Raw genomic sequence first — 10,834 nt, forward strand, 5'->3', positions numbered from 1 at the left:
GGAGGGAGACCAAGACAGGGTTTACCCAGCGTCCACCCCTCAGATCCTGCCGAGTGGAGGCAGATCCGAGGAGCTGGGATCTCTGGTCAACTGTATGTGGCCAAGTCGGTCAAGACTTTACCTTGCCTCCCAGCGGCTGGAGGCTCCTACTCAGGCTTCAGCCCTGGTGCCAGGTGGCCCTCAGGACAGTGCCATGGAGCGGATGAGGTCTATGATTTCAAGACTCCCTTTTGCTGAAGACCCTGCCAGTGCTGGGCCTTCCCTCCCTACCCCACTTGAGAGCCACGTACAGAGGCTGAGAAGATCTTGTCCCAGGCCCCACTTTATTGTCGAATTTAGAACTCGGGGTTGATGACGGGTTCCAGGGCCCCCCACGTGAAGCCACCCTCGGGGCCGGGCCTAGATCTTGAAGGCTAAGGTGAGGCCGTCACCCAGAGGCAGGAGGCTGATGTGGACCCTGGCGTCCCGCAGGATGCGCTCGTTCAGGTTTCGGACGCAGTGGGCCACGGTGTCCCGCGGCTGAGGCTGTAAAACCTCTCCGCGCCACAGGACCTGCGGAGGCAGCAGGGCATCACAGACGGACAGGGCCGAGGAGGAGGTGCGGAAGCAGGGTGAGAGCTGGAGACAGAGGACCCCAGCCTGCAAAGCCTGGGTGCACTGGGCGGGGCTTCGTGACATGGGGGCAGGGCACCGGGAGAAGCCAAGGGAAAAGCCCGGGAGGGTTCTCCCCCTAGTCTATCCCTTACGCTGAGGACAGCGAGGACGCCTCCCGGGCGCAGCAGCTGCAGGCACCGCTCATAGTAGGCGGCGCAGTTCTCCTTGTCCGCGTCCACCACCGCCACGTCGAAGGTGCCGGCCTCGCCCGCGGCCAAGAGCTCGTCTTTCGAGGGAGGAGGGGGGCAGATGCCACATGAGTCTGCAGCCCCAGTGGTCAGAAGCACCTCCCCAGGTGCTGTGACCATTCGGGACTCTGGTCTGGCGGGGCGCCCTGCCACCCAGCATGTGGCCACATGAGGGTGAAGTCAGGGAGCAGAGGGCTGTCACTGCCTCAAGCCCGCACAGCAGACCTGGTCACTAGCTCACACACTTAGAAAATGGTGCCAAGGCTCCTTTCACTCCGTTGCTTACCCAGGGTCTCCAGGGCGGGCTTCAACCGAAGGTCGATCTTGTGCTCCTCCTCAGCCTGCGGAAGGCGTGGAGTCAGAGCCAGCAGGTCCCTTTTCCTAGAGCTGGGAGTGGCCAGGCTCCAAGGGCCTGATGAGGGCCTCAAATGTGCGGGACACTCACCTGCCTCCACAGGGGCCGCCCCAGCTCCGGAGGCTCCGGGTTCACTTCGCAGGTTACTACGCAACCGTCTGGGGGCAGCGCCAAGGCCAACGCTAGGGCTGAGTAGCCTGTGAAAGTACCTGTGGGCAGGGACATGGACAGACTCAGGCCAGAATGGGGGACATCCTGGTGACTTCTGCTCCCAATGATGCCAGCTGTGCGCCCTACCCAGGTCCAGCGCCTTCTTTGCCTTGATGAGTCGTGCCAGGTTGGCCAGAAGCTGGGCCTGTTCACAGGTCATCATGGACTCTCCCTGCGGCTGCTCCAGAGTCAGCTGTGTCGCAGTGGTGGAGGGGAGAGGGTCGCACCACCATAACCCGTCACCCAGCTCCGCCCCGGATTCACAAGCCCCTCCAGGTGCGCGGGCGTGGGCGTGGCCTAGGGGGACTGGCCCTCAGGGAACGCCCACCGCGGCACGCCTGCAGTGTCCCGGAAGCCCGGAGAGCTCCAAGGCCCGGCCCAAGGTCACACAACCACGTGGGACCCGCTGGGTCCGAGGGGGACGCCTGTTCCCGCCCGTGGCCCTGCTGACCAGCCGCAGGCTCCGCAGCGCCGGGTGCTCCCTCATGGAGCGGCTCAGCAGATACTGCCAGAGGGGGCTGTCTTCAGGGGGTAGCAGGCGTTTCTCTCGCCGGGATCCGCCCGGATAGTACCGTCTCCCTGCCGGGGAGGGGTTCTGGGTCAGGGCCTGGGACTCCGGGGCGCCAGGGCTGAGCTTCAGCCTGAGCCAGCCTCGCGGAGTACCGGGCTCTGTTCCGCACCTGCCCCGCCTGCAGGGGCTCTGCGGGAGGTGCCGCAGGCCCCGCCTTACTCACCCAGGAAGAGGCCGGTGGCGAAGGCGGCGCCCAACGCGGCCGAGCCCAGGATCACTGCCGCGGGTACAGAGAGCCGGGGTGCGGGCAGGATCATGATGCGGCCAGGAGGCAGCGACGTCCAGGTCACTTGGCTTGGACTCCTGCGCCCACACTGGGACCCACCTGCCTGCCAGTCTCCGCCTTGTCCCGGCACTGCCCCGCCGAGCTGCGGTCTTGAACGCCATCTGGCGGCCGCACAGCTTTACTGCAAGCCCCGCCAGAGCGAGCCGGACGCCATCTGGTGGCGATGATTGGAACTACGCCCGGGGAGGGGCGCATCTGGGGTATGGGGTTTCCGTGCCTGTCCCTGAGGTTTACCGTCCTGAATCAGGGAGGGAATTTTTGTTTTAAAATTTTTACGCATATTATTTATTTTGACAGAGTGAGAGAGCACGCACAAGCGTGAGAGAAGGGGAGGCAATCTCCAGCAGGCTCTGCGCCATCAACGCAGAACCTGATGGGCTCGAACCTACAAACTGAGATCCTTAACCTGAGCTGAGATCAAGAGACTTTCACTTAACTGACTGAGCCACCCAGACGCCCCAGGGAGGGAAAATTTGATGCTCCTCCTGGGTATGCTGCTTCTTATCGCTGCTGCTTCTGCTAGGAGGGCCCTGGGGCATATGTGGGTGGGCGGGTGCGCTTCCACCGAAACAGGATATTAATTTGCACAAACTGATAGAAATTACAGGAGCTCTGAGAGAATTAGAGGAGGCTTCCTAGGGAAGGTGAGTAAGGGTATCCTGTTGAAGGAGTGAAGGAGCCGGTTTGGGGACAAAACCAGAGGAGGGGCTCGGGAGTCCTGAGGCAAGTCTTGGTGATGGGGCTCAGAGACAAGGTTCTTAGAATCCTGCCGTTGGGTGCCAGACAGACATGGGTATGAGCTCCTGGGCCCCTCTTTCTCAGCCTGTTTATTTTGTGTAAAGTGGGAACCACAGTCTTATCGTAAATAGCACCAGATCCCACAACCTGGCATACAGTAGGCGCTCAATAAATGGCAGCTGTTAGAGTGGAGGCATGAGTGTGGGGGGAGTGATCGGAGGGCAGGTGAGGTCCCCTTGAGGACTGTTCTGCAGGGACACTCTCCAGTGAGCACTGATGGAACACTTACTGTAACACAAGGTGGGAAAGGCGAAAGAAGCCAGTGGCTTGTATTCCGCCTGACGCTGCATTCGGAGACCTCAGCGCACACTAGAATGGGGAGCAGCTCCAGTTTCACAGTTTCCTCTTCTGCAAAATGGGGTTATTCATAGTCGCCACCTCCCAGGGGGTGAAGTGAGAAAATCCAGATGAAGGAGTTACACAGGGCCGGCACTTAGTGGGCTGTAACGTTACATTTAAAAGGAGTCCAAAGGACAAATGGGCAGATGGGTGCGCCAAGCAGCCCACTGGGTACCCAGTCTGGCCCAGTCCAGAGCTCCACCCGGGGCTTCCCAGAGGAGGCTCGGCGCGCGCGAGGGAGGCCCCCAGACCCCGAGGCCCGGTGGCAGGTTTGGGGGGTGGTCCTTGAGATCGGCTAGGCTGAGGATGAAGATCAGAGCGAGGTGGAGGGAGACTTGGAGCGCAGCACTGATCCCACCTGGGAGGCGGCGCAGGAGGGGGGCCCAGTTCAGGGTCGAGTCCCCGGGAGCCGCTGAGGTGACCTCGAGTCAGACACAGGGGGCGGGACTGACCCGGGCACGGGGTGAAGCCTCCGCTGCCTGTCCCTGGGCTGGGCGGGGGTGCTCCTGGCTGGGAAGCGCCTGACCCCTTACCATCGAATCCTCTGCATCCTGTTTGGCCCCCACTAAATGTTTCTCGGCCCGAACGGTGAGCGCTGCTGGTCTCTCCTCTCCCAGGGCTGAGCGCACTGCGAACGCTACCTAAGTGCCGTCTGAACAGGGTTGTGGCTGCCTCCCGCTGCTTGCTGCTTCTGCTGCCAGTCTAGACGGTAAACACAGTAACCTTAGGCGCCTTCCACCGAGCACCAGGCATTCTAAATCCAGCCTCCCGATGAGGCGGGGAGACTCTTCCCATTTTCCAGAGGAGGAAACCAAAGCTGAGAGAGGTCCCCTCTCCTCGCTGACTGCATGCACTGAGACCCAGCAAGACCCAGACGCCCAAGAAGTGCTTTCCTGGTAGCCCTGCCGGGCTCCCTCCGCCAGGCCACTGGGCTCCGCTCTACCTTGTCTGGGGGCCCGGTTTTGGGTAAGGCCCCCCTCCCCCCAGCTCACACCCGAACCTCCCCCCCCACCAAGCCTGGCTTCCGTCGCAGCCCCGGAGGTGGGGGGGGGAGCCGGCAGGGAGGGGAGGCATGTCACCATATATCCCCGTCAGATTAAAAAACTAATTTGAAAAGATTAATGTATTCCATTCTTGTTACACTGGCTCTGATACCTCTGGGCCCGCGGCCGCTCTGCCTCCTGATTATTGAATTTTTATGGCCTGGTAATTAATTGCAGATTCCCTGTTTTGTTCTATTTCTTTTTCTCTGACATTTTAATTTCAACAAAAAGCAGTGGTCTCCATGCAGGCTCTCTCTGGAGATCCTAATGGTCTATAAAACAGAATGACTTATAGACGTGGCACCCACTTCAGTTGGCGAGCGATTGTTTGAAACCTTGCTGATCACGCAAAATTTAATTTTTCCACCTCCCTCCCCCGTTTGCTGCTCATTTCTTGTCTCTTACATTGCAGCACCGGCATCTCTGCTCACAATGAAAGGAGCAAAGTGTCGCCTCGGAACCCCACAGAGCCTTTTCCAGGAGGCTGAAAACAGAGTCCGTCTTCTTTCCCTCAGAGGTGGCCCTGCGGCGGTGGGGAGGGGGGCGCTGGTCCTCCCCGAAGGGCCACCTGGAGGTGGGCGGCTGCTCCCAGGGGCCTTTCTACCTCTCTGGGGTGCCCTTTTGGTCCCATGCAGGTCTCATGCTGGGCATCCAGGGACACTCAGGCTGGTGAGGGCAGGGAAAGCGGATGCCCCTTCATGCCTCTTGGTCCACACCAGGAAGTGAGAATTGACCCCTGACAAGTTCTTAGTCAAATCAGGGCCCTGGAAACAGCTTTCCACAAAACTGGGTCTGGAAGAGGCCTCCGAATTTCTATCATGATACCCCAGCTTCTGCCTCTCCTGCACTGCTAATGTCACACGGGCTGGGTCTTCTCTCCCAGGGGCCCCCAGGACTGTGCAGGGCAGGGTAGGGGCAGAAAAGTAGGGTCGTGGAGTCAAGTCAGGCCTAAGCGATGGGAAGGTGGAGGGGTTCAGGGGCTGTGCAGGTCGTCGAGGGGAGGCAGTAGGGGGCAGTGCGGACTGTGGCATTCCAAGGCTCATGCCCCGTGCAAAGGCATGGCAGCCACATGCTGCCGTGTGGGAAGATGGATGCAGTGTGGCCAGAGCTTCTGAGTTTTCAAGAAAGGATGAAATCTGGCTTGATATGTGAAACCTCACAATTTTAAACATTTGGATTAGACTTTTTCTTTTTAAAAAACATTGCATCAGCCAAACTGAGTACATCTTTGATCTGAGTCTGATCTGGCCCATGGGACCACCCTTTCCTCTGATTGGGAGCGTGGATCAGAATCATTGAGACCTGGAGGCGGAGTCTGGTGCCTCCACGCCCCCCCCCCCCCCACCTCCCTTCCCTGCCACCTCAGGGCTCCTTTTCCAACCTTTGGGCCCTCTGTCCCTGTCCCACACTCAGTGGGCTCTTCCCCAGTGGCTGTGGGCTGCCGGGGGACCTTGGAGCCTCTGTCCAGGGCTTGCCTCCTGTAGGCCTCTCTGTACAGAAATTTGCAGCCTGAAGTCTGACCACATCTGGGTGAGGCTTGCCAGGCTCCCCAGAGAGGACGGCACCTGTTAACCTAAGACGTTGGGGGTGCGGGTGGGGGCAATGCCCTGACTCCGAAGGCTCTAGGGGTGTTTCAGGCCGAGCGGATGGATGCAGAGACCATGAGTTAGGGGCTTCTCGGATGAGCTGGGGAGGATGGAGCCCCACTGCCTACGCCTGTGGCCTCCGTGCTGAGACGCTACTGACCTGGCCCTGGCAGTGCCCTGGCCTCCTTATCTGGACAGGCCCAATGGGAAAGTGACAGCATGGACTCCATCAGATGGACGGGGGGTCTGTCACTGGTCCCATCGCTCCGTGGCTGTGCGAGTTCAGAGTCTCTCAGCTAGGAAATGAGGGTGATACTTCTGTCTTAATTCTCTCTCACTGTGTACTCAACACCCACAAATGTGGGGGCTTTAAACGGCCCCCACTTATTATTTCACAGTCCTGTAGGTCGGAAGCTGGCGAGGTGTGGCTGCATTCTCTGCTCGGCCTCACCGGGCTGACGTCACAGTGTTGTTGGGGCTGTGGTTCCGCCCGGGGGGTCCCCCCGCTCTTTTCTCAGCCCACTGGTTGCTCGTGGACTTCAGTTCCTTCTCGCGAAGCTCCTTCGTCCCCAAGGCCAGCAAAGACATCTTGGTTCTTTTTGATGCTTCAAGTCACTCTGCCTTTCTCTTCCTCCTGTAAGGGCTCCTGTGCTTATGTTGGGCCCACCCAGATAATCCAAGGTAACGTCCTTATTTTAAGGTGACCTGGTTAGTAACCTTAGTAACATCTGCAAAGCCCCCTTGCTGTTTAAGATAAGAACCAGAGGATTCGCATTGATGGTGGAGGTTGTAGAGGTAGTGCAGGCAAACTTCTGCCTGCCACACCCCCGATGACCTTGGTGTGTGTCTCATGGTGTCATCTGTTTCTTTCCTCCTTTTCTTTTTTATGCTTAAAAAATCTTTTTTAAATGTTTATATTTTAAAGAGAGAGAGAGACAGATATGAGTGGGGGAGGGACAGAGAGAATCTGAAACAGGCTCCAGGCTCCGAGCTGTCAGCACAGAGCCTGATGCAGGGCTTGAACTCAGGAACAGCGAGATCATGACCTGAGCCAAAGTCAGATGCTTAACCGACTGAGCCACCCAGGCTCCCCACTTTCCTCCTTTTTTTGACTGGGGATGGCCAGGGCTGCCATGCTGACTCCTGGGTGTCACTGCTTCTGTGGGACCTCAGGAGCCTTCAAATGGAAGACCTCGTGGGACTTTTTCGGGAACTGGTGGAGAGCGTCTCCTTGCAGCTCTCTTCTCTCCATATTGAGACGCTGGCTTACATTAATGGGTCCTTCATTCCCCCAAAGAGGATAAGCATATGCGCTTCCCAGATGCCCTTGCGAGCATGTGACCTTGCTTCCGCCAATCACATGTGCTGCCCAAGACTGAAATGCCATCGCGGGCGGCGTGAGTCGGCTGTGTGGAGGTTGATGCCCCGGCAAGTGTGACAGGTGTGGCTGTGCCTGTTCTGCTGTGGTTTGGGGGAGCCCCTCCCACAGGTGGGCTGTGGCGGCAGCTGTGTTCTAACTAGAAAAGTCCCATGAAGTGAGTGGGTGGAGCTTCTGGCCGTAGAGTTTCCGGTTGTATAGTGTCCAAGTCTGGTTCTCTGGGCCCGCCCGTCTGCTGTTTGCAACAGAGTAGAATTTATTTGCAACCAAGTGAAATCTGCTGTTTGTCGCAGGGCTGCATGTGAGATTTGCGGTTAAGAGTCGTGCGCGGTCCGCTCTCTTCTGTGGGGAAGATTCTCCCAACTCCAGCGGACACTGTGAATGACTGTCTGCCTCCTCTGCTTTCTGTTTCCTTCTCTGTTGCCCACAGGAGCGCGGTGTTGTGCAGGCCACACGCCCAGCTCTGGGGAGTGGACCGTGGTCAGACTGTCGTGCCGATCCCCAGTCCTTTTTCGAAGATATCTGCTTTCCTGGCCTCGCCTGTAGCTTTTTTCTTGCCAGAGGTAAATGGGTGCTTCTCCGGACTTCTGTTTGTTTGTTGAGCTGCTTCTTACCTCGAATGGGGTTGTGTAAAGATGAAAACCTTGGAATCACAGCAGCCGTCTTGTGGTTGTGAGGCAATAATGTTCAGGATTAAAAACACGAAACAGTAAAGAGGGCAGGCGGCATGATGGTCGGTCCTGGAAGACATTCTCTAGCCGTTGAACCAACACCAGTAACTGTTTCCCTCCAGACTCCTTGTTACATGAGAAGGTGGAACCTTTTGTATTTAGGCAATGATTAGTTGCATATTCTTTTACTTGAAGCTCAAAAGCATTCCTGATACAAACAGTGTGGCCTGTACCCACAGAAGTGGTTTGGAGTTGGTCCTGAAATAACCCTGTTTGCTGTTTCTTCAGGCTACAGTGTCAGATTCCCCTCCGTACTCAAAATCACACCTTGCAAAAGTGAGGCCTCCTTTACCTCAGGGGTGAGCTGTCTCACAGGAGACGCCCTATCCCTCGAGGCAGGCCCAGCCCCTCCCCCTCCTGACAAATCCAAGTTCCAGCCCTGAGGACTTCCTCCCACCCCTGCCCCCCTCGGACCTGTGGCGTCCCATGGACACCTCCCGATCCCTGGTGAGGCTGGCATGTCACCCACACCCTGCAGGTGACTCTTAGGGGAGGTAACGCATCCAAGGCCTCACAGCCCACAGCCCGGGGGACTCCCCACTCCAGGCGGAGTCTCTGTCTTTGCCTCAGAGGAAGGGGCACAGGGGCTCCTGGGACAGAAGATGATGACCAGACAGGGTGGGAGACTTCGAGGAGTGAGCTGGGGTTGGGGAAGCCCATGTCTTCCCAACATCCTAGGCAGACTTCTGCGGCAAAAGTGCTATGTAACAGTCCCAAGTGTCAGCGGCTTCCAGAATAACCTCTCCTGGGTCAGCAGGGCAGCTGGGGCTTCAGGTCGCTCTGAGACCAGTGGCTGCCTGGTGCTCTTGCCCGGTGGGCAGCGCAGGTGCAAGAGGCCAAGTACAGGTACAGAAGTGGTTCTAGAGCCTCACTCAGTCGGGTCTGATGATGTCCCAGTGTCCACAGCAAGTCACTTGGCCAGGCCAAGTACAGGGCGAGTGTGGTGGTCTACCCCCTCTGGGGAGAGGTCATGGTGAGAAGGGTATGGGCATGCAAGCTGGCATGACTGAAGAGTCAGGATCAGCAGTGCAATCTACACACAGGGCCCAAAAGCCCAAGGGTGTCCCCAAAGCTGTGGGTGCAGAGGCCGTGCATTGGGTAGGGCCTCAGCAGGCCAGACGGGCCAGGGTTGTGCAGGGGCCTAAGCTGGATTCCCCCATCTGTTCCTTTTTTTTTTTTTCCTGTTTTTTATTTATTTTTGAGAGACACAGAGAGACAGCACGAGCAGGGGAGGGTCAGAGAGAGAGGGAGACACAGAATCAGAAACAGGCTCCAGGCTCTGAGCTAGCCGGCAGCACAGAGCCCGATGTGGGGCTCGAACCCACGAACCGTGAGATCATGACCTGAACCAAAGTCAGACGCTCAACCCACTGAGCCACCCAGGCGCCCCTCCCCAATCTGTTTCTTAGAGGAAGGATGTGAAGCTCTGGGGGCCAGAGTGTTGCCTGAGGTAGCAGGCAAGCCCCTGCCTCTGCCCACGCTCACTGCCATCCTGAACCCAGCTCCAGCCCACAGCACCTGCCTCCCTGGGAAGGACAAACTCCCAGCATCTGTCTTTCCTCCATGCTGCCCCCCGCTCCCCCCGCGCCCTGGACTCAGCATAAGCCCATCCCTCACATTCACCGTGAAATGAATCCTGGGACTCCAGGATTCAGACTGTGTTGCCTAGGACACCTCTCAGCACTGTTTTACCTGCGGCCTGAGGCTGGCCCCGGGACATATTTTGTGTGCCTTTATGAGTGTTTGTTTGAATGGAGCTAACACTAAAGGATCAGAAAATGCCACAAAGAATTCAGATTTGATTTCCATTTCTTTTGAAAAGGAAGGTTTTGGCGCCTGGGGGGCTCAACCAGTTAAGCATCCCACTCTTGGTTTCAGCTCAGGCCGTGATCTCAGGGTTCGAGTGAGCCCTGCGTTGGGCTCTGTGCTGACGGTGGGGAACCTGCTTGGGATTCTCTCTCTCCCTCTCTCTCTGTCCCTCCCCTGCTTGCTCTCTCTCTCTCACAATAAATAAACTAAAAAACAAAGGAAAGGAAGATTTGACAATAGCAGCCCGTTTTGCAGCCTGGCAGGTTAGCAGCCCGCGTGATGCCCGCCCCCTGGGTCACGTGCTCTTGCCCCGTCTCCACGCTCCCTGCTGCCTCAGACCCCACACATTTCACTCACATTTCACATTGGTCTCCTGTCCTGCTGTACATGATTTAATACACTCCCCAGAGGCCCCGAAGGAAGGGATATTTGTGATAGCCAGGAGGGGTCTTTGTTTCTCTTTGCCTCTTCCTAAGTGCTTCGTCGGCCTCCTGGAGAGCAGTCCCCTTCTGGGGTCCACACCAGGAGCCCCGTCTCTGCCTGCAGCTGTACTGGCTCAGACTGAGGTCCTCTCCTTGAGGCAGAGTATTCATGTCGTGGCGGAAACGCAATGCCATTGGCATTGCTGCCCTGAGAGCACAGTCACCTTCAGGGGAAAAAGCAAACTGAGATGGAGCTTTGGGAGCTGTTATGGGGACATAGGTCCCTGAGCTATGGAGGGAATCCCCCTAAATGGGGGAAATGGGATACTAACTGCTGATTCTCAAATAGCACTTACTGTGTGTCAGCGACTTTTTGTAACTTCATATTAACTCATTTAGTCCACATATTAACCTTGTGAGGGGGAAGGTATAATTTGTATCCCCGTCTTATGGATGAGAAAGCT

The 10,834-nt window shown here is 57.4% G+C and overlaps 1 protein-coding gene and 1 long non-coding RNA gene across 2 annotated transcripts; one reads left to right on the top strand and one right to left on the bottom strand.

Annotated features, from left to right (window-relative positions):
• Positions 1–304: 304 nt before the first annotated feature.
• Positions 305–2,235, bottom strand: COMTD1 (catechol-O-methyltransferase domain containing 1). The gene is made up of 7 exons (XM_029915541.1): positions 2,142–2,235; positions 1,859–1,986; positions 1,495–1,600; positions 1,288–1,406; positions 1,129–1,183; positions 747–880; positions 305–552 (listed from the first exon to the last, which is right to left on the bottom strand). The coding sequence occupies exons 1-7, from the start codon at positions 2,233–2,235 to the stop codon at positions 400–402; spliced, it is 789 nt and encodes a 262-aa protein (XP_029771401.1). The 3' UTR covers positions 305–399.
• A 442-nt stretch (positions 2,236–2,677) lies between these two features.
• Positions 2,678–4,519, top strand: LOC115272477. Its single transcript, XR_003900392.1, has 2 exons — positions 2,678–2,753; positions 4,019–4,519. It is a non-coding gene; the product is annotated as an uncharacterized LOC115272477 (long non-coding RNA).
• The last annotated feature ends 6,315 nt before the right edge of the window (positions 4,520–10,834 follow it).

Source organism: Suricata suricatta, chromosome 2, assembly GCF_006229205.1.
Source record: "Suricata suricatta isolate VVHF042 chromosome 2, meerkat_22Aug2017_6uvM2_HiC, whole genome shotgun sequence".
NCBI lineage: Eukaryota > Metazoa > Chordata > Mammalia > Carnivora > Herpestidae > Suricata > Suricata suricatta.